Source organism: Heloderma suspectum, chromosome 4 (assembly GCF_057233095.1).
Source record: "Heloderma suspectum isolate Gila_16-S chromosome 4, 16-S_ref, whole genome shotgun sequence".
Classification (NCBI taxonomy): domain Eukaryota; kingdom Metazoa; phylum Chordata; class Lepidosauria; order Squamata; family Helodermatidae; genus Heloderma; species Heloderma suspectum.
The window spans coordinates 146,247,068-146,270,769 of NC_139461.1; the positions used below are offsets into that span (position 1 = coordinate 146,247,068).

Consider the following 23,702-nt stretch of genomic DNA (forward strand, 5'->3'; position numbering starts at 1 on the left):
TTTACCCTTTTTGAAGATAGGGACAACGTTAGCCCTCCTCCAGTCATCTGGCACTTCCCCCGTCCTCCATGATTTCTCAAAGAGAATAGACAGCGGTTCTGAGAGTTCTTCTGCCAGTTCCTTTATGACTCTAGGATGCAGTTCATCTGGCCCTGGAGATTTGAACTCATTCAAAGTAATGAGGTGTTCCTTGACCATATGCCTGTCGATCTCAAGCTGCAATCCTGCCCCTTCAGCCTGTACTTCGCCTTTGCCAGGGGGGTCATAGACCCTCTTTTGGGAGAAGACTGAGCCAAAGTAGGAATTGAGCACCTCTGCCTTTTCTTTGTCATCTGTTATCGTTTTGCCATCCTTATTTAATAGCTGAACCACCATTTCTTTCCTCTGCCTTTTACTATGAACGTAGCTGAAGAAAGCCTTTTTGTTGTTTTTAACATCCCTTGCTAACCTCAGCTCATTCTCAGCTTTAGCCTTCCTGACGCCATCCCTGCAATTCTGTGCTATCTGCCTGTACTCTTCCTTTGTTACTTGGCCTTCTTTCCACTTCCTATATGTGTCCTTTTTTGTTTTCAGGTCATCCCTAAGCTTTTTGTGAAGCCACATTGGCTTCTTCTGTTGTCTTCCACCTTTTCTTCTTGTTGGAATTGCTTGTGATTGTGCCTTGAGAATTTCCTTTTTTAAAAGCTCCCACCCATCTTGGACTCCTTTTCTCGCTAGCATCGTTTGCCATGGGACCTTACTGATCATTGTTCTGAGTTTATGAAAATCAGCTTTCCTAAAATCCAGGGTTTGACTACACTCGGCTTTTGCTTCCCTTAGAACCAAGAACTCAAGTACAACCTGGTCGCTTTCCCCCAGAGTTCCTGTAACTGCTACTTTATCCACTAAGTCATCTCTGTTGGTTAGGATCAAGTCAAGGATAGCCGATCCTCTAGTTCCTTCCTCTACTTTCTGTAGGAGGAAGTTATCTGCCACACAAGTCAGGAATTTCCTGGAGGGGCCATGTTTTGCAGAATTTGTCTCCCAACAAATATTGGGGAAATTGAAGTCCCCCATTACTACTACATCATGCTTCCTTAAAACATTGGTTATTTGCTTTTCAAAAGTTTCATCCTTGTCTTCTCCTTGATTGGGTGGCCGGTAGTAGACTCCGACCACCAGGTTCCTTTTATTCTTTGCTCCATTTATTTCAACCCAGATGCTCTCGATGGGGCTACCAAGCTCCTCTTCCTGTATTTCTGTGCAGAGATATGTATTTTTCACATACAGTGCAACCCCACCTCCCTTTCTGTTCCTCCTGTTCTTTTTGAACAAGTTATATCCTTCAATTGCTGTATTCCAGTCATGAGAGTCATCCCACCAAGTCTCAGTTATACCTATCAGGTCATAATTTCCCTCTTGTATTAAGAGTTCAAGTTCATTCTGTTTGTTCCCATACTCTGGGCATTAGTATATAGACATCGAAGATCATGTGCTTCATAGTCTGGCTTTCTTCCTACATGTGTCTGAAGACTATTTTTGGGCGCTGTCAGAGCTGTTCTCTCCATTGCAGTGCATGCACCTATGTCCATTGTTACCCCCATCTCCCTTCCCCGTAGGATTCAGTTTAAAGCCCTCCTGATGAAGTTCTTCATGCTGTGGCCAAACACATTCTTCCCAGCCTTTGTGAGGTGCAACCCATCCCTACACGTTTGAACGTGTGCACCTTGTAGTGGGCACTTCCAACAAATGAGGGGCTCTGATAGTGTACCATCCACCCTAGTACCCAGTGGTCTCCCTGTCTGACCCCATGCAGATGGTCTCAAAATTAGTGTTGAGGACTCCCAAAATAGTGGTTGTGGATGACCTCAACTTCCATGCCAGGCCTACCTTGACTGGAACGGCTCAGGACATTGTGATCCATGACAACTCTGGGTGTTCAACATCTACGTGAAACAGCTGAGTGAAGACATCTGAAGACTTGGGCTATGGAGTTATCAGTATGCAGATGACACCCATCTCTCTCTGTCTCTTGTTAACAACTGATCCTAGGGAGACAGCAAAAATCCTGAACCATTCTTTGTCAGCTGTGAAGGACTGGATGGGTGAAACTTAATCAGGACAAGTCAGAAGTACTGTTGGTGGGTGGCCCTTATAACTTGGGTTTAGGGGAACAACCTGGTCTAGATGGGGGTTATATTTCCCTTGAAATATCAGATTTGTAACTCAGGGGTGCTCCTCCATCTGGCATTAATTCTGGTTGTGCAAGGAGTGTTGGTGACTAGCAGTGCTGTTTGCCAACTTCAGCTGGTACAGCAGTGTCCCTTTCTGATAAAGTTGGACCTTGTCACAGTCATCCATGCTCTAATTATCTCCAAGTTGGACTACTGCAGTGAACAGTACATGGGGCTCACACCTGCGTTCACAAACTTCAACTAGCGGAAAATGGTGTCACCAGGATGTTGGCTGGGGTTAGGCAACTGGAACATATTACTCTAATCCTCTTGAACCTGCACTGGTTGATGTTGGTTAAAAGATGGAATTTTAAATAAATGACTTGGACCTGGGTATAAAAGACTGCCTTGTTCTGTACCTGCCCCCTCATATACTCCACTCCAGGTGCCATTGCCAAAATGAGGCTCTGCAGCAGGGGTGGGCAACATGCAGCCCACACTACTCCCATAGCACCCCAAAATGACAAATTTTTTTTTAATGAAATGGTGTGCTGTAGCAGTGGAAAGCTAAAATGGACAAATTTGGCTTGCAAACAAGCTAAGTTTGTCTGTTCGTTCACTATAGAGCTGTTTCCTGCCAAATTTTGGCGGCAAACCAGCAATTTTTTAAAAAAGGAATTCCTATCCCAGTGCAGTCCGCAGAGGTCCAGGGGCAAAAATGGACCCGGGACCTCCCACAATTGCCCTCCCCTGCTCTACAGGCAGCCAATAGGAACAGGACCTTTTTGGTAGTGGCATCCACATTCTGGTTTAGCCCTCCCTAAAGGGGTTCATCAGGCCTGACACTGTGTTCCATTAGGCATCTGGCTAAAACAAGGTGAGCTGACAGGTTGCTTATATCAGGTTGCTTTTAGTGCTGCTGCTCTCCTTGACCATTTTTGTGTGCTACTTGTACTTATATTTGTATCTGTAATTTCATTCTGGATGTGTTTTTGTGTATTATGTGATGCTTTACTGTTTATACGATGTAAGCTTCTTGGAGTTTATATTTATAAAGAAAAAGGGTATAAAGAGCTAAAATAAAATAATAAACAGTAATCTGGCTGACGTGGTGGGATGCACTCTTGACTTGGGTCTCTGGACTGGGCAGGAGGATGGCGCTCCCAGTTTTTGCCAACTCTTTTATTATGACTGGCGCATAATAAAGGTAAAGGTCTGAATGAGCGCCAATAAACTGAAGTTCAATCTAGACAAGACAGATATTGTTAGCAGGTGGTTTGTCTGCCTACTTGAGCAGCGTTCAACCTCTTGGGGAGGGGATTTCACTCCTTCAGAAGAGGTGAAATCAGATGTCCATCTTGTGGTTTCTCCTGGTTCCATCGTTGTCACTTGAGGTGCAGGTGGCCTCCATGGCCAGGAGCTTTTATCAGCTGAGGTTGATATACCCACTGTGACCCTATCTGGACAAAGATAGCCTGGTGACGGTCATCCACGCTCTGGTAACCACCCTGGTAACCACCTGGTTGGTTACTGTGATGTGTTGTACACTGTTATCTTTTCAGGACCAGGTAAAGACCTTTCTTTTCTCCCAGGCATTTTGGAGCCTTTGTTTTTCATTTTTATGGCTGTTTTTTGTATGTCTTTATCTTTATTCCTGTGCTGTTTGACATTTTGTATTGTATTTGTTTCTTTTAACTGTTTATATTGTATTAAACTGTTTGTAATCCACCCAGAGAATGCTTCTTGTTGGGTGGATTAAAAATATAAACAAACAAATAGGGAACCTATTAGGAAGATCCACCCTTGGAGGCTGACAGAGTTCAGGCTTTCTGAGGGCCCTCAGAGTTCCTGGCTTGCATGGCAGGCACACCTGTTGATGTCCTTCTCCCCCTGTGGAATGTGGAGATGATTTGGGCTGTTGACACGGTCCCTTCTAAAGATTCTCCCTGTTTGGCTCTCTGGTCTACCGGAGAGCTGAGAGGAAAAAAAGATGGGGAGATGGCTGGAACACAAGTGGTAGAAAAGTCTTTACGGTCTGACAAAGCACAAGTAAGAGGTCACTATTCAGCCTTCTCTGTGCATGGTTCAGGTGAAGCAGTAGAAGCGCTGAATCCGTGTTTTGGCTCACTAATGGCTCTGATGAGGACCAATGCTCTTTTGTATATTGGAGGGGGCTTTTGACAGCTAAAAGCTTGACTATACATTTTATAAATAAACTGTTGTCTGGATTGAGCTTCAGAGGTGGCGGGTGCATGATTCATCTCTCCAGGTTAGTGGTGCTCACAGTGTTCTAGACAGAGTTGCACTCCCTGCTAAAGAAACAAGCTTGTAGTTTGGGGGTGCTCCTTGATCCAGCTTTGTCACTGGAGGCATCGGTAGCCTCCCTGGCACAGAGCAGCAGTCACCAGCTTAAAACCGATGCATCAGCTGTGATTTTATCTGGGTAGAGAAAGCCTTGTGTTGGTTATTCATGATCTGGTAACCTCCAGATCAGGCTACTTCAATGCCCAATACAAAGGGCTGCCTTTTGAAAGTCTCTGGAAACTGGAATTCGTTCAAAATATAGCTCCTAAGTGGGATGCCATTTTTGAAGGGTGGGGTAAAATGCCTATAATTAGGAAATAAATGTGGCAGATATTGAAGACAGCCCTTGAGGCACCCGTTTCTCTTTGAATGGCCAAATGTTGTGGCCATTTTGGTCTTGAAAAACTCCATCTTTCCTCTGAAAGGACCAAAATGGGATGCCCCTACCTACACAGTCATAAGCAACCTCCTGTGTAGGTCTGTTCCCTATGCTCTGAAGGCTGCAGAGTGAAGCCTGCACCCCCAGGGCAGACTTCCCAAGAACAGCTGCCCTAGAGCAAGTGAGTGACTGTGAGTGGGTGACTGAGCAAGGGAGAGCTAGCAATAAGGAGAGAGGAAATATATTTGTGTTTCATATTCAGGATTATCTTCCTTGTCTCACTACAAAAATTGCTCCCATCAAAATCCCTAAGGTACTTCCAAAGAGGGGGGTCTCGTATATGCCCATCCCCCCATGAGGCAAGTAACCACTTCAGGAATGGTTATGTAGCCCAGGTAAGGGAGGGGTTGACCCCACTCCCTAGTTCTGCACCTGTGATCATTCTCCTCCCCACTCTCCCGGCCTCAATTTTGGACAAAACAAAATAATGGCCAGTAATCCAATCATGGATTTCCCACCCCCTTTTCTAATTTGGCCCTCAAATGCCTACTGTTTTGACCACCATTAAACCTTTGGCTATTTTGAATCCTTTCAGAACATAAACAGTTTCACTGCCTGCTCTACAGGGTTGAGAAACTGCTTGCATCTGGTTGAATGTCATTTAAAATGGTAGGTTGCATAGGCACTGAGCTCCAAGTAACGCAAAACGCCTTTGCAGCAGAGGTGTTTGGGAGGATAATTCTTGTTCACAGAGGGAGCAGGAATTGCCAGTTTTCCCCTGCCCTTTCACCCAGTACACATCAGCTGAGACATCTTGCAAAATGCACTCGGTTGAAATGGAGCTGGCTATCAGCTAGAGTTCTATAATGAGTCGTTTTTCCACCAGTGGTAGCTAAGAATCCTTCAGCCACTCTACCCCACCCCAGATCAAAGACCTACCTAAGCGGTTTTTATCATCTACCTGCATGTTTGCATCTCTTGACTGCCTTCCCTGTCCCCCACCTTCCTACTTTACAAGGTTCAAAATGTTGCAAACCCACTCAGCATTTTTTTCAATCTGGAGTGATCCCTTATTTATTTCTAAATAGAGCTGTTTCTAATTGTGGAGCTGGTTGGAGGTCACACTTGGAGGCTATCTTTAACTTTCTCCCCACCCCCCGGACCAAAAGAGACTGCTAATGTGTCCTGGATGTCTCTGCTTACCCTGGCCAAAGAATCCTTTGAAGGAACACTGCCCGAAACACTGTACGTGAATTGTAACCTTGACATTTTTTCCTTGCCCATTTTTTTCCTTGCATCCACTCACAAACACTGTTGAGGATTGTGTGTCTTCTAAAACTTGCATAGAGGAAAAAATGAAGAATGTCACCTTTCTAACACGCGAAAAGAATTTTTGGCAAGTGAGGCAAAGTAGCCACCCACAGACAACCTATCTGTTGTCATCAAGGTGCCTTTTCTTAGGAATTCATGGAAGGGGTGGCACCTCTGTTCTTGACATCACCTCAAGGTGTCTCCTGCTATATGCTTCTCCCCAGATCTTTAGCTTTCTTGAAACCACTCTCCTTAGTGCCAAACTAAACGCGACATGAGAGAAAATGATTGCCTCTCCCAGCATATTTTTCTTGGTATGCTTTTTTCAGTTGGGGAAGGAGGGTCAACCACCTCATGTCCTCCCATTTTAAATTGGCCTCTCCATGGAATTACTGGGTACCTTTTCTGCTGCCCCCCCCCCCTGCAATTCCCTTGAAGTTTCAGGCAAGGTCAGGTAGGCAGCACGCGTTCTTGGATGCCACTGCCTGAAGGCACCATGAGCACCTTTGGGCAGCAGCATCCAATGCTCTCTTCCTGCCTACCTGCTACAAAGCAGGAAGGGCCAGTGGGCATGTGTGTACCAGCTTGGCCCCAGAAGGCCAAGGCTCTTTGGGCACTGTAACATTTGCCTGTTTTGTGGTGTATGTTTTCTTATTGTTACGTTTAGTCCAGGCAAGACAGGGTTAATAGCATGCCAGGGAGTGAGTGCAAGGTGAGAGGGGGCTGAGTGTGTGTGAGGATTGTGTGTGGGGGGGATTCTGCGGTTATGTAAGGAATGAAGTGACTGTTAGACAGGGCCTTAGGGATCGTGAAAGCAACATCTAGGTAGTGGGTTTTGTGTGTGGGATTTTCAGAGGGGTAGAGTAGGGAGGGAAGTTAGAAACAAGCATTGGCTAATAATAATAACTTATAACTTTTCATGTTTTAAATAAAACTTTGTTTTTTAAAAAATCCTAATCCCCACATGTTGATTGATTTTACGCTACCTTTATTAAATCTCTTTCCTTGTTACTTCTCCTCTAGTGGGTTGAGAGAACCAGTTGAGCATATTGAGTCTCTCTGGACCCCAGAGAGAGTAAAAGAGCTGAAGCTTGTGGGATGGTGGGTACAGCTGCCCCAAAGTGAAAGCAGGCATTCCAGAGGGGTTTGTTTCCCAGGTTCAGAGGTGGAGGCTGGGGGGAAGGGGGAACCCGGGCAGTGCAGCTGCCAAGCAATCCCCACCTTCCCCCTAACTTCAAAGCCAGGGAGATGGTGGGGATCCCCCCACCACCTCTACAGCTTCAAAGTTGGGAGGAAGGCTAGGTGGTCGTTGCGCTCACTAGAAATGGTACCACACTCATGGCAAGCAGATTTTTGGAAGCCTGCCTGCAGCTGTTATCACCTAGAGCCCCAGAAGGAGCTGCCCTTGCCACTTTAAACACTGCACCAAGTCTGCTTAGTGTGGTGATTGCTCAAAGCCCAAGCATGAGGAGAAGGGACGGGTAGACTTTAGAGGCTGCAACTCCATCACCATGAAGGGGGAAATGAGGTTGCATTGTAGATCATGCTCAAGGATATTTATGGAAAGGTATTTCCCTGTATCTACGTTTCTCTTGTCCAGATCTTGTGAGATTTGGTGAAGGCAATTGGGAGCAGTGTTAGAGCACATCAAACAACATTCTGCACAGGGCAATCCTCTTTCCCTTTGGGGAAAAATGGAGGTGTTTACAGGAAGCTCCATCTCAGCAGTGTAAAACCCTCCACCAGGGTGTGTGTTTCTATTTCAAGGAGCGACAGCAAAATCCCCTTTCAAGAGCTCTAGCTGTGTCTGCCTCTCAGCTATGTGTTGCAGGGGATGAAATAACCCCCTTCATTCTCACGCACCTAAGAAGGGCTGTGGGAAGTGCCCTACAGTGACTCCCAGCAGTCAGTGGCTGTGCAGGCCAAGATGCAGAGGGGGTGTCAAGAATGAAACTGCTGTGGAGCTAACTTATGCTGGTGTATAGCAAAACAATGTGTTCTCTGTGTGCAGACAAACAGAAATGGTGTTTGTTGGAGTCTTCATTCATTCAAGCAAGTAAGCCACAAAGAGTGGTCCAGATCAATTTCAAGACAAACCTGTTCAGTGAGTTTCAGCCTGCCTTGGCTGCCTTGGTCCAGGCATTTGCCGAATTCAGTAAGATCACACAGGCCATTGGGCAGTTCTAAGGGGTACTCTAGAGGAGAGCATCCTAGGTCAACACAGAACAGAAAAAATCTAAATACAGGCAGTATAATGTTTACGTTAACATTTTTACTTAATATATTTCTTAATTCAAATGAAACTGTTTTTAACAGTACCCATTTCAGTCCTCCCAATATCTTTTTTTTTGTTTTCATTTAGCAGAGCTCTGGAAGGCAGGTGCAGGCTTACTAAGCAATTAGGCGGCATACAGCCTTATCCCCATTAGTAAGAGTGAAAAACAAACTTTTACCTGAATCCTTAATGCAAAAAGGTGAGAAGTCCAGGGGTGCTTCCAGACTGAGGGCTCCTAGAACTACCACCCGAAGGCACTGTGCAGCAATGCTGTCACTTTCTCCTTAATGGCTTTTTTGCAGTAAGAAAAAGGATGAAAGAAGTGGTGGGAAAACACAGGAGGGTTATGAGTGGAGGACAATGTCATCTGGACCCCACATAAAATTCTGTGACTGAGGCAGGGCAATGGCACCATCAAAGCCTCATCTGGGAGCAGCCCAGGCTGCTCTGTGCTTGTACCTCCCAAGTGTTTCTAATCATAGGCACTTGTGCCAAAATCATGAGGAATTCGTGTTGGCCAAAACTGAACCACATGGCTCTCCAGGCATGAAGAGGCTGCCAAAAGTGCCATCAAAAAACAGTTGTGTAAATCAGGGTTAGGCTGAGGGCCACAGGCCTGTTTGCGCATGGTGAATGTGACCGTGTGCATAATTGAATGCAGCTCCTCTGACATGCATTTTCTCTTCCCAGTGTATGTTGTGGAAGAGCGGCGAAGAGATGACACGGGCGAAAGTGCCTGCCTGACAGCGTGTTGGACTGCGCTGTGCTGCTGCTGCCTTTGGGACATGCTGACCTGAGTGCCCCGAGAAGCCAAGCCTCTCAGTACCTCTTCACCTGGAGTGCTATGCATTCTTCTCCTTCTCCTCCTCCTCCTCGACAGCTTTTTAGTACTGTTATAATTGATCTGCTTTGCACAGGAGACAGTAATACATGTCTGCCATAGAGATAGCACCATGATGTTGGTTATGCACTTTTTAGTTTTAGTGGAGGAAAACCTCACCCACCTCTTTATAGCATATGTTTCTAAGATGTTATGGTGGTTCTTAAAAGAATGTGCTGAATACTTTTTTTTTTTTGGCAGAAAGGCTTTTACTACAAATTATGTATTTATAATTTTTACCATTCTTAGAAATGGAATAATATGCAATAACTTAAGCCAATCATTTATGTTTTTTTCTTACTTGCTTCCAGTTCTGTTTTAATAAACTTCGTCCAATAAAGATATGGACCCAGTAACGAGAAGAGTATGATTCAGTTCTTATTATCCTGTGTGTTCGGAGAACACTCAAAGGTAACAATGCCAAGTAGAGTGCTTAATTGCTCTCCAGAGATACTTTTCAAAAGGCATGCTCTCTGTTTCTGCTCTGTCACCCTCTAGTACTTAACTAAAGAGCAGGTCTGCACACTATGTAGAAAACAGTGTCCTTTTCTTTCCTGAAGTTTGCTAGAGAAATCTTTGAAAAAGCTTCTGTTGTATCTTCCAAAGGCTTAGGGAAGGCTCCCTTCCTTTCCCCTGATTTTACTGACTTGCCAAATATATTTTCAGTTCTACTAAGCCTTAAAAAGTTGTAGCTGTCAAGCTATGGATCATACAGATTGACTTTCTCAGAACCAAATTCAGATTATCTGGGTCAGGGAATTTATGCACTGCTCCTAACTAAAGCACCATGAGGGTATATCTTGCCTGTATTGTTAACAGTTCTTGAAATGATCTAGCTAGGAGTTTACATAGCAATTTGAGATAAACAGGTGGTGCTTTTGAAATCTCCATAACAAACTGGTTGTCATATTTATTTATTTATTTATTTACAACATTTATATACCACTCCACATCTAAACAGATGAACAATAAACGATTTTAAAAATATATATTAAACATTTTTTAAAAACACAATACCAATAAAAACTGTGACTGGTAAGTCGAGGAAGGCTTCTGGAAACAGAGGTGCTGTTTTAGCAGGTGCTGAAAACAACACAATGTTGGTGCCTGCTTGACATCCAAAGGCAGAAAGGGAGCCACCACACTGAAGACTCTACTCCGGGTGGACTCCATTCAGGCCATAGGTCCATATAGCAGCACCAGGAGCAGCCCATCTGATGACCTCAGTGACCAGGCAGGTTGATAAGAGAGAAGGCGCTCTCTCAAGTATCCTGGTTCCAAGTTGTTTAGGGCTTCACACAGTAGCAAAACCTTAAAACCTGGCCCAGTAGCGAATAGGCAGCCAGTGCAGTTCCCTCAGGGAAGGTGTTGCATGCTGAAAAGGGGGCTTGTGAGAACAGCCAAGCTGCTGCATTCTACACTAGCTCCAGCTTCTGGATCAGCCTTAACCTGTAACCAGGTCAAAACCCAGTCTGGAATGGGTCCAGATAATCAGCATCCTCCCAGACTGCCTGCAGCTGCTCCACCACTACCCTCTCCAGAACCTTCCCTAAGAAAGGGGTATTTGTGACTGGGTAGTAGTTGTCAAATATCATTGGGTCCAGAGTGTGTGTGGTCAGGAGTGGTCACACTAGTGCCTCATTAAGGACAGCAGGAATCACCCCTTCAACACAAGGATGTGGCAGCTTGTCAATTTCAGCCCTCCCATTTGAAACAAAATTTGGTTTGTGTATTTATTTAAAATGATTTTCCTTTTAGGCTTGAACCCTTTGAAGCAGCTCTCTTTACATGTCCACTGTTGCCAGCATGGAGAACCTGCCAAGTTTGCAAACTCTACAGTAAGCCATAGAACAACCTTCCCCAAACTGGTGCCCTCCAGATGTTTTGGGCTACAACTTCCAGCATTACTGATCATTGACCATGCTGGCTGGAGCTGCTGGGAATGAAAGTCCAAAACATTTGGAGGGCACCAGGTTTTCTATAGAACCTCACTGTGTAGATGACCAACATATGGCTGGTGGGATGAAAACTGCATGGATTTGAGCAGCTTGTGCTGTGTTGGGCTTGTATCTCCAGCTGATTGGGATATAAAGCAACATGAGACTTGCAGTAATGAGAGCCAAAACGGGAGCACAGAGTAATTCTATGCAAGGATAGAAAGGGATCCCACAGAATTACCTGGGCTGCAGTCTTGTGTCTGTGATGAGCCCCCATCCACCCCCACCCCGCTACTTTCTGGAAAGGCCTCTGAACGAAGAATATGGCCAGCATACACCAAAATGTACATCTCTACATATTCCAGGCTTACTCAGCATTATGCTAAGTTGGTACAGTAAAAATCACCTGGAGGATGCATCATCCGGTCCTCCCAGACTATTGGCTGGTCAGTTTGAATGTCTCTAAGAGCTGCCCACACCCCATAGAAATACCTCTATTGTGGAATCATTTTGTTTTTGGCCCAGTTCACACATAATGAGAAGCCACCATGGGTGTATCTCCCTGCAGGGTTTCTCACTGTGGTGGCAGCCGCCATTTTGGATATTGGAGGTGGGCTGTAGCTTCTCGTTATGTGCGAACCTGGCAAGGGTGGGTGGGGTTGTTGGGGTGGTTAAAACTGTTTTGCAGCCTGCTGTAGACCAACTATTCAGGAGCAGCTGAGTCAACTGGGCCTGAGCAGCCATCATCCTTCATATACCAACCAGCTTTCCTCTCTATTTAATTAGCAACTCGTGTTACATAAGCACTAGTTTCTGCTTTCTAGGATTAAAGATCTCTTGCAAAATAGATTTTTACTATTAAATAATTCAGAAGTTATCAACACTGAATCTTTAGGAATGAATGGTTTGCTGGAGCAATTCAGTATTTCCTACCTATATTTCTGGGCAACATTTGGGTATTGAGTATCCACATGGTGATGACACGGATGTTTGACATCTTTTCCTGCAAGCTCAATAGCCAGACAAACGGTATTGCTGTCTTAGGTCTATTTCCTATTTCTTGTCTACAAACATACAATAAAGAGACTGAGTAAAAGCAGCAGCTCTTCTGGTATCGCTCTCACTCTCCCTCCCCCCACCCCATTATCTGCTCAGTAATGGTATATCCAGTGGTACCAGTAATGGTACCAGTAATGGTATATCCAATGGTATATATGGTATACCATATATAGATGGTATACCATAATGGTATATCACTGGTATATCCAGAAACTTTGCACATCAAAGCACAAAGGCTATTAGAGATGGGGGGGGGGGGAACCATATATCAGAAAAAACTGGGGAAATGTGTGTTCTGTCCCTCCACCCTGAGGACATTTTTCAATGGAAAAGTAGGAATTGTGGGGAACATTAACAAAAATCCTATTAAATATTTTTCCCTTTTGGAATTAATGAAATGCTTTTTCAAAGAAGGATTACTTACTTAAAATGTGTAGTGTAAAGATTTTTATGTAAGGCAATCTACAGCAATTGGAGAATGATATTATCTGTATATAGTGGACAAACAACACTGACATCCAAGATATATTTCTGCACCTAGAGGGTGCAACCATCTTCATGAGAGGAGCATATAGGGCCTTCATTTTCTTGTGAATTCCTGTGTTCTGGTGACCTTTGATCTAGAGGTTTCTATTTTCAACTTCTATTTTTCATACTTCTGGGATGACAAAAACTATACGTGGGTAGCACAGGGTGCAGCAGTTTGCAGGTCACTTGCTCTCTATTACTGGGTATATTTGCTGTTTTGCTTATACAAAACAGAAGCATTTATACAATCTTCTGAGGCTACAGTCCTAGGCATGCTTACCTGGGAACTGGCTGCACTAAATAGAGTGGCTCTTGTTTCTAGGTAAACAGGCATAGGATTGTTCTGCAAATTTTATAAATTTACCAAATAGTACAATTTTATATGCTAAGTTATAAATGATGTATTTTATGTTATTAAAGCTGTGAAATAAGTTGAGGTTTGATAAGGAAATACTGCATGTATTTCAATTTTTCCAAATTAAAAAAACCAAGAAAACTGGTGTTGTCTTCAAAATTTCTATAATGTTCACATCTTTATGCTGTGCCATCATACATGGTCTTAATAGCTATGAATGCTTGCATCTAGCATTTTCTAAAGCTGTCATTTCTCGAAAGACAGCCCTGAGCATCTAAATTAATTTAGCTCAGTAGGATTACAATTGAACTAGATTAGAGTGGATTTGTCATTTTCAGCTGTTGCGCAAGAACCTGTTACTGTGTACCTATTATATGTTGTAACAGGCATGCTTTCTGTTAGGCAAAGTGATTGTGGTGTGGCCTCTATATATATCACATCCCATTCACTCACACACATCAATACATTCTCTCACCACTTGTGCCAACATTCATCTCACTTTAGGTTCTAAAGTGTCTAGGTCTGGACATTTTTTTGGAAATTTTCACTCCAATAGATCTGAGCACCTTACTGGAGAATAAACCTCCTTTGTAGAAGCACAAAAGTGTTTTGGGGGGTTTTTTGCAGAAAGCAAACTGGTAATACCTAAGAGAATGTGGAAGAGCCTCGTGTGGTGCAGAGTGGTAGGCGGCAGTATTGCAACCGAAACTCTCCCCACGATCTGAGTTTGATCCCAGCGGAAGCTGGGTCTTGAGTAGCCGGCTCAGGTTGACTCAGCCATCCATCCTTCCGAGGTCAGTAAAATGAGTACCCAGCTTGCTGGGGGAAAGGTAGTCACGACTGGGGAAGGCAATAGCAAACCACCCCGCTACAGTCTGCCAGGAAAACACCAGCGCAAGTGGCGTCCCTCTAGGGGTCAGCAATGATTCGGTGCTTGCACAGGAGGAACCTTAAGAGAATGTGGAGGCTCTCAGTCAAGAGTTTTCAGAAGATGAAAGCCTAATTTTGAAAAGGGGATAGATAGCCTAGTTTTAGTTGTCCCCATCAGATATTTTCTACAGCACTCTGTTACTCAAGTGCAGGGTATTGTTATTCCAATAAAGGAATGCAGTAGACAGAAGCTTCTTTTTTACTTTTTTGCTGCTGCTGTTTGCCTCATATGGTTAACTGATTTTATCGCTTATAAAAGCCACCTTCAAAGCAGGATTTACATAAGTTAATTTGAAAGGAGAGCACCTTTTGTTCTTTCTCAGAGAAGAAATCTTAAGAGATGGTGACTCCTCCCCGCGGACTGTTCAGGCAGGGCCCAAAGGTAACTCCCCCTTCCCATGAGGGTCTTGCCCGATCTCCAGGAGAAGAGCAGAGGGGGAGGGGGTTCTGCACCTTTGGCTTTTCCTCCCTCCTCTGACTTCCCTTTCCTCCCCCTCCCACGCGACTAGATCGCTTCTACGGAGGGCAAGGATAGGGGGCACAAACAGAGCTACTGTGGGTTCAGCACCACCCAGGCCAGGCTTACAGCAGTGAGCAGGACGGCAGCGTGCTCCCGAGGCAAGGCTAGCAGTCTGCCAGCTCCTCCCCAGGGAGACTTCAGCCTCATCTCTCCAAGAGCAGCCAGAGTTGGAAATGCAGTGAAGCAGAGTCCAGGCAGGGGCAGTGGGCAGAGGAGAGTGAGGCCAGGGAGCGTTTGAGAGGCAGCCCGGGCAGGAACAGCAGAAGTGCCATGCACAGCCTCCATCGGAGGGAACTAATAGTCCTTAGGAAGGCAATATATAACATCCACTCACACCAGCAGTGAGGGAAAGCTCTAGTGGCACTGTAGCCCACAACACAGCCTGCACTGCCCTAGCCGGACCCTTGAGGTCTTCCCCTAAATCCAGACGGTAGCACTGTGGGACTTTAGCACCAGGACTCCTCTCCTGAAAGCGTGCTCTTTTGCTGGCCCCCTTGCTCAAATGTACAAAGACAAAATATGCAATAGTTCATGTAACTATTGCTTAGGAATTTGACTGACCCGTTTCTGTGTTCCAGCATCTGGGCTTGAGTGCTACCATGACAAGTCAAAGGTGGCAGCGATATCCTGCATCCTCTCTCCCCCAGTATGGATTGACCAGTGGTGGGGGGCGGGGGTAGGAGTTTTGTACTTTCCTCCATCAATGAAACCCAATTAGCCCACAGCAAGAAGAGGGCTGCGGAAAGGGTTTCTTACATCAACCGTTCCCCAGCACCTCCACTAACGTCTGAGAGGCAAGAGCCACTGATACCATCCCCCAGGTGGGAAGCCTCTGCCTTTGGACACTAACATCTTGTGTTGCCCAGGCTAGGTGCTCAGTTGTAAACAGACAGGGTTAGGGTGGCATTCCACGAGTGGCCAGTGCAGGCTTAGCAAGGCAGCAGAGGCATGAGGGGTTGAGGACTCGGGACATGCAAATCAGCAAAGTGAGCGCTTTCAGGCTCCCAGATTTCCACTTTGAAGCTGGTTCGGGCATGTAACGGAGTGTGAGCTTTTATCTCTCGCACACATGGGAATGTGTATTTCCATGCACATTTTTCTAAATGTGCGTATTTTTAAAAAAGTACAATTTTTTCTCCCATTAACTAAAGATTTTGTGCACATTTTTCAAATGTGTGCATTTTTGCATGCACTTTTTCCAAACATATGTATCTTTCAAACACTTTTTTTGATGCATGGATCACAAACTCATAAATGTGTGGATTTTCAATTGCAAATTGCGTTGCACATTCGGTTCCGGGAGGTGCAAATTGGGTCATCCTGCATAAATTTACAAAACCAACAAATTCCTTTCACATCCCTGCTAGGGAGAGTGATGTAAAAAGTCATGTTCCTCCAGTGCCTCCCACAGCCTTCCCTACCAATCGTGCCAAAGCCAGGAGCTGCTGCTACCATCTACTGGATTAAGCCAAAAGAACTCAAGGAAAAGAGCAGATAGAACTGTACTGGAAACTTCAGTATGTTTTGTTTCCTTGTTTTACTATGTAGACCATTTTGCGAACTCTTCATTGAAAAGAGTCTAAATGAATACAATTATTCTCCTGGCTGGTGACATAGACAGTGGATCTATGGGTGCATTGATTGTGCTGTCTGGTGAGAAAAGCACAGACGTTCCTGGCTTGAGATCACAGTGGGCTTTTGCTTTCTAAGTTTACTAAAATTGCTGTTTGATTACATTTTTATCCTACCCTTCCTCCAAGAAGCTCAAGGCTGCGTAACATGGTTCTCACCAGAAGATGGCAGCATCAAGTGGCCATATTTCTGTTCAGTGTTCAACAGAAGACCTTCATGGTGTGGAAGATCACACAAATCTTTCCTATTTGCATCATCTCACCCCTACTAACCCATTAGGATATTCTATAATCAGATGCCTCCAAGATAACTCTGGAATTAAAAATGAGATTCCAATGGCTAATGCAACACAGCTCAGGCTACTGACCCACGAGAACCTCATCTCTGCAGTTTGCCAGATGAAAAACAGCAATGCCAGGCCATTAAAGGTAAAGGTGTCCCCAACCAGTCGTGTCAGACTCTAGGGTGTGGTGCTCATCTCCATTTCTAAGCCGAAGAGCCAGCGCTGTCCGAAGACACTTCCATGATCATGTGGCCGGCATGACTGAACACCCAGGTGCACGGAACGCTGTTACCTTTCCCGCCGAGGCGGTACCTATTTATCTACTTGCAATTTCTTGCTTTCGTACTGCTAGGTTGGCAGAAGCTGGGACTGAAGATGGGACTTCACTCCGTCACGCAGCACTCGGGTCTCGAACTGCTGTCCTGCTAACCTTCCAGTCTGCAATTCAGCGTCTTAACCACTAAGCCATTGGAGATTGATAATTATTACCTCCCTTTACTGAAAAGAAAGGGATCCAGATAAGGAGGTTCCCATGTTAAATTTATAGTTATGTCTTCCATTTAGCATTGTTAAAGAGGGTACTATAAAACAATTAGCTACATAATGAGGCCAGACAGACCATCAGCTAACCAGAAAGCTTACCCCAGATCATAAATCCAGCAGATATAAAGTAACAAGCTCACAAGACAGGATGATATCAAGGAAATATTTTTGTATCACAAACATAGCTGTAACATGTCAAGGAAGGCTAAAATGTTTGCATACGCATGTTGTTATTCTCATTTTTCTTGATATGAAGCTTAGTAATTCAACATATGAAGATTTAACATAAACGTGCAGCTTTGGAATTCTTAGATAAGCAACATAACCAGTAGTAAAAAAATAGTTTCAACATATTTTATAGCATCTAAAAGGTATATAAAGGAGAGCTCAGAACATGCATGGCCTAGGGGCTGAATTTTATAAAGCCTTTGCTATGATTTTTGACTCCATATCTTCAGGTACCGTTTAATGGTATTCTAAAAGGGGGCGTGATTCCAGAGTCCTGGAAACAAACATGACTAGTGATACTTCTCAAGCCGGGGAAGGAGCCAACAGCTCTGGGATCGGACTGCCCGATTTCTCTCCTGAATCCGGATGCGAAACTGCCGTCAGCTATTATGGCCCATAGAATTAACTCGTTCATTCCAGAATATATCCACTCAGATCAGGCGGGGTTCATCCCAGGTAGGCATCTAGCTGATGTAGTCGGAAGAGTCCTGAATATCATTCACCATTGTACTAATAATAAGCTCTCCACTACACTCTTTTCACTTGATGCCTTTAAGGCCTTTGATAAGGTTGAATGGAGGTTCTTTAAACAGTTATTGGCAAAATTAGACTTTGGGGACAATTTTTTGCACCTTGTGGAGCAGATTTATTCTGCATCACAAGCAGTGGTATGATGCCTGGCGCATCATAAGCAGACTTCTTTGAGGACTTGGCAAAAGGGACTGTTTTACTGAAATTTGGTCTCCCTTTGCATTTAGGAATAGAGGTGTTCCTGAATACATGCCCCCGGAGACCCAAAAGTCCTTTTGGAGGGATTTTGTTTATTGAATTTGTTGGTGCCATAGAATATCTTCAAGTTCCAAAGCTGAAATTTATTTTCTGTGAGCGTGCATTGCATTTTTTTTCACGTGATAAGTTTATAATATGTTGTATAAATTTTTAAAATATTTTAATGTAAAAAAGAAAAGAAGAAAGAACATGCAACAGTGGAAGCTATCATCTTGGATCAGCTTCCCCAACGTGCTGCCTGTAGAATCAACCTGGTAAGCTTGATACTGATTATCACTGCAAGTGGCAGTTGTACTTGACTCTGCTTAGAAGCCTTGTTTAGAATGATGCTGAATGTTTCATGTGTTTAAATTTATGCATGCATACACTTTTGTATTTAGTACTGTTACGCTAATACTTTTGTAATAAAAGACAAATCTTGTCTGAGAAAGTGTTTCTTAAGAAATAGAATTCTGTACCACCCATATCAAGAGTAATGTATCAGGCTGGCTCTGTGATGATATCTGGTTTTCTGAGAAACCTGAATATATCCTCAGTAGATAGGTAATCAGTGGTTGCCAACATACTGACAATATATTTTGAGAGAACCTCTGAACCAGGGCAAAGGCCACAACTGGAGAAACTCCAGTTCCTGCAGAGAAGTAACCAAAAGGCAGCCTGACTCAAGAATCCAAGCCCCAGCAGGAAGGCTGACAGGAGTGCAGATTTCAGTAGCACTGCCCAACTGAGAATGGTGCACCCATTAACTGTTTCACTTTTTCTCACGGCTCCACCAGTGTAATTCAAAATGATACGTAGCATCAGAAACTAGAAAACTAGTATTAGAAGCACAATCTTCAGATTGCCCCAGAAATGAGATCCTAGTATCCCTGACATTAGAAGAAGAGAGAGTACTACCTTCGATTTGTCTCTTGAGTCTGACTGCACCCATTCAGATTAGGGGCAGGTGCATTTTCTACTGGGACAATACCAAACAGTGATTTAAAAACTGAAAGTATGGTATAGTATTGGACTAGGGCTGGGAAGACCCAGGTTCAAATCCTCACTCAGTTACTACCTCTCAGCCTAATTTTCAGGGTTGTTGTGAGGATAAAATGGGAGCCGGAGAGAACCATGAACACCACCCTGAGGAAGGATGGGATAAAAAGGAAATAAATGACACAACTATCATCCACAAGGTGGCAGCATCCCATTAGCCTTTAATGGCTATGAACTTAGGGATGTACGAAAGTCACTTACCTTTTCGCAGCTTGGCTTCGCGGTGGGGGGGAGGCACTTCGCTTCTCCCCCCGAAGTTCAGGCGAGGGGGGGAGGCGTCCCGCCTCATCCGGCCGAAATTCAGGCCGGGGGGGGAGGTGCCCTGCCTCGCCCGGCCGAAATTCAGGCCGGGGAGAAGCGCCCCGTCTCCCCAGCCGCGAAAGAAAAAGTGAGAGGGAAAAAAAAAAAACGTGATAGGCTACGTAACGATTAATGTAGCCTATCACGGCTAGATTTCCAAAGTCAGCCATGATAGGCTACGTTAATCGACACGTAGCCTATCACGGGTGACTTTGGGAAAGAAAAAAAAAATGCGTACGCAAATGGCGGCGGCCCATGGGCGCCGCCATTTGCGTTCCTTATTTTGGCACGTCTAGTCTACGTAAAGACTTACGTAGACTACGGCGAAAATAAGGGAACGCTATTTGCGTTGCCCTTATTTTCGCCGTAGTCTACGTAAATCTTTACGTAGACTAGACGTGCCAAAATAAGGAGCGCAAATGGTGGCACCCATGGGCCACCACCATTTGCGTACGCGCTTCCCCCCCCCCACGTCACCCGTGATAGGCTACGTGACGATTTACGTAGCCTATCATGGCTGACTTTGGAAATCTAGCCATGATAGGCTACGTAAATCGTCACGTAGCCTATCACGGGGGTGTGTTGTTTTTTTACTTACTTTTTTATTTTGTGATGGCGGTGGCAGCAGCCGGTCGGGAGACCGGCCACCGCCCCCACCCCCCACAAAACGCCGCCAAACCGCCACCGGGACCCACCGCCGAGAGGGACATTCGCTGAAGGTAAGTCCCATCCCGGGGGGGGGCCAGGGGGGCCGGCAGAGAATTTCCCCAACACTTTCGGGGGGCCAAATGCCTCGGCGCTCAGCCTCCTGAAGATTCGGGGTGAAATTCTCCGCCATCCCTATATGAACTAGGGATGTCAGAGAATTCCGCCACGGATCTCGGTGATGCCGAATGCCACTGCATTCAGCCCCCCGAACTCTGTGGCGGAACAGCCTGCCCCCCCGCCCCCCCGCGGATCCCCCCCAGGACGAGACTTACCTGGGGCGGATCTTCTGGGCGGCAGCGGCTCCGACGGCGGTAGCGGCTGGTCTTCCGACCGGCTGCTGCCGCTGCCACCATTTGCAGTCTTGTAAAAAAAAACAACAACAACGATGTGATAGGCTACGTAAAGATTTACGTAGCCTATCATGGCTGGGTTTAAAACAAAAAACCGGGTACGCAAATGGCGGCGACTACGGCCGCTGCCATTTGCGTTCCTTACTTTTGGCCATCTTAGTCTACGTAAATATTTACGTAGACTATGACGGCAAAAATAAAGGAGAACACAAATAGCGTAGCGGGCGCTATTTGCGTCCCTTTTTGATTCACCATTTTAGCCTACGTAAATATTTACGTAGGCTAAAACGGTGAATCAAAAAGGGACGCAAATAGCACCCGCTACGCTATTTGCGTTCCCCTTTATTTTCGCCGTCATAGTCTACGTAAATATTTACGTAGACTAAGACGGCCAAAAGTAAGGAACGCAAATGGCGGCGGCTTTAGCCGCCACCATTTGCGTACGCGGTTCCCCCCCCCCCGAGCCCTCCGCGGCTCGAAATCCGGCTGCGGACAGCTCTGGCCTGGCTGGGCCTGGCTGGCTGCTCCGCGGAGTTGCCACGGAGCACAGCCGACCGTGGAGGATTCCGGGGGGGAGGAACGGATCGCCTCCCCCCCCCATCGAGGATTCCGGGGGGAGGGACGGAACGCCTCCCCCCCCACCATCAACATAATCCACGGAAAGGTAAGTGACTTTCGTACATCCCTACTATGAACATAACGGAGTTCTGTTATATTTTTGGCACCAATTTATAGGCAGTTTTCACCACAACAAGCTGTTTGGAGAGAATGAAAGGGTACTCCACCTATACCATGCTAGCTACAAACCACCCCCATCATCCAAAGCTGTTTCTTCTGTGGAAGCCATCCCCACTTCAACTTTTGCCATATCAAAACCCAATATCCTTAAAAACCAAAACTCACCCAATGCACATCCAAGTTCCCCCATTCTTCCCATTCTTATGTACAGGTATTACGTCTAGTTTGGCCACTGCTTTTTACAAGGTCCCAAATCCCTGGCAAATAATTGCCCAGCCCAGCTATAAGAAGAGGCAAGCTGAAAGCAAGAATCCAAATGCTCCAAGCAGAGGTTCTGCTTACAGCTCTCCTTACCCCAAGCTGAAGCTCCACAGATCTACTGGCATATGCGTGGCATTCTGGAGCATAAACAAACCAAAGTAAACCTCCTTTGCACAAAGCTCATCTTATTGCTGGTGGTGCAGATGTGCCCCAACCCCCATTCCATTCTCAAGTTGCAGCTATGTTTCCAACAGAAAGGTCTGCGGAAGGTTGGAATCTCTGATAAGAACCACCGTGCTGCTGGAAAATGGAAGACACACCTCAAAAGCCCACCACAAATGTTAATGGAGAACCCAGGCCAGGTCTGGCAGCCACAGGATGTGATCTAGCTAGAATTTATTGGTACATCAAAATACAGGCTTGACATGACATGGTGATATAACTGAGGTTCTTCATGTCTTCAACATGCAGAGATCTATAGCACAAGGCTTCCAGTATGCTCTGCTTTCAACAATTCAGTCCTATGCAAGGAGTCCTTACTGCGCTCTTCTAGCCATCAGCATCTCCCGGATGTTATCTTCAGCTTCTTTTACACTCCGCTCCAGGTACGACTTTCTCTGCTAAAAGGCATGAAAAAAGAAGACGGGACAAAATGTAGAAGGTTAGAGGAATGTGTGTTGGGGTCCAGCATGAGAACCAGGACAGCAACTGGAACTCTCTTCTGTGGAGATTGAGGCAGCACTTCAAGTTACACTGCTGAATAGCACCCTCGTTTTTAAAAAAAATCCTTCCAGGCATTAAGTGAAATCAAACTCCACTTTGGATTTATCATATTAATAAAAGAGATAATTGCCAAAATCAATTCCAAGAAGATACTTAACAGAAATTCCAGAGTAAGTGCTGCAAGACACTCTTATTTTCGTTACAAGAAACAAATGCACATTTGTTTAGGACAAGTTGTGGGCGGGAGGGGTATGGACAACCCAGGCATGGAGAAAGCGGGGGAAGTGTTTTTAATAATATGAGTCCAAGAGCTCCAGCGATACAAGACACAAAGCACACGTTAAGACTCCAACATATCCCAAGGTGGGTGGCCCTGTTTCACTTCGAGGGACTCCTAGAGACTTGTGGGATGGGGAATGTAAGTCTGGAGCACCTCCGCTCTTTTCCACCTTTTTCTCTGGGGAACAATGAAAGGCAAAGGATGCTTAGTCCCCATCGTGCTTGAGCTCAGCCACTCCTCCCCTTCCCCTCTTCATGACAGAGGGAAGAGGGGCTTAACAATGCCTATCTTGCTCAGGACAGCAGGATGCAAGCTTTTCCACTGACACACTAGATCGTCATAGTATGTACTCAGCACTAGCAGACAAAAAATATCTCTCTGCTCTTAGCAAAGAAACAGGCAGATGTCCACACATCCCAAAATACAGAAATGTTGCTTGCAAAACATACATCATCCCTCCCTAAACACAAGCACTCCTGAAATAGTTTTCAATATAAAGTTTCCTCATGAGAGAAGAGTGACATTGTTTTTAATCCACTGTTTTAATTAAGTGAACACACAGATCTATGCTAATGACTGACTGTTTCTAAGCTGAATGATATCCAACATCCACTGTTAGGAAATCTTGACTAAAGCATCCTTAAGCAGTATTACAAATGAGTAAAAGAAGGGCTGGTTGACACATCATCAAAATAGTCCTGTTCTGGAAGCTGAAAACAAGGTAGATGATGATTTAAACAGATCTGTACACATCACTGCTGACTCCTCCTGTGTTAGTACAGCAAGCACTTATTCACAGTTGTGAATGGTCTGACACAAGACTGTATCAGATGGCAGAGACATGGTGGGGGAGGAAAAGGGTGGGATGACAAGGAACCGGAGAGAACTAGAGATTCACAGAGGGCTTTGGTTGTACATAGCAGCTGAAGGTGTGCATTTCCTATTTAAGATTTACCAATGTTTCTACCGCAGCCTTCAACTCTCAAGAGTGACAAACAATTAAAACCAACAATGTAAAATGATCATCACATTAAAACAATGAAAGAGAATATTAGAGAGCATTTGTGACAGCAGCAATGTTACAAAAACCCATACCATTAAGATAATACATACCAAGGACTGAGCAGGGCCTAAACGGGCCTAATCGGGCCCACCCAGCCCTTCCACTCCCCATTGTCTCTAATCTGTGATTAAAGAT

At 45.1% G+C, this 23,702-nt stretch overlaps 2 protein-coding genes across 6 annotated transcripts in view; one reads left to right on the plus strand and one right to left on the minus strand.

Annotated features, from left to right (window-relative positions):
• Positions 1-9,405, plus strand: part of CYSTM1 (cysteine rich transmembrane module containing 1) — a 45,575-nt gene extending 36,170 nt beyond the window's left edge. For both annotated transcript variants that reach the window (XM_084850858.1, XM_084850859.1), the window contains exon 3: positions 9,113-9,405. In XM_084850858.1, the coding sequence (XP_084706984.1) occupies positions 9,113-9,219 (107 nt within the window). In that variant the 3' untranslated portion in view covers positions 9,220-9,405. The remainder of the gene's footprint in view (positions 1-9,112) is intronic.
• PFDN1 (prefoldin subunit 1) overlaps positions 2,064-23,702 on the minus strand; it is a 64,534-nt gene continuing 42,895 nt past the window's right edge. For 3 of the 4 annotated variants that reach the window (XM_084850856.1, XM_084850855.1, XM_084850853.1), the window contains one exon: positions 21,881-22,121. In XM_084850856.1, the coding sequence (XP_084706982.1) occupies positions 22,038-22,121 (84 nt within the window). In that variant the 3' untranslated portion in view covers positions 21,881-22,037. Of the gene's footprint in view, positions 8,358-21,880; positions 22,122-23,702 lie in introns of those variants that run through there. The other variant, XM_084850857.1, reaches the window with a different exon arrangement.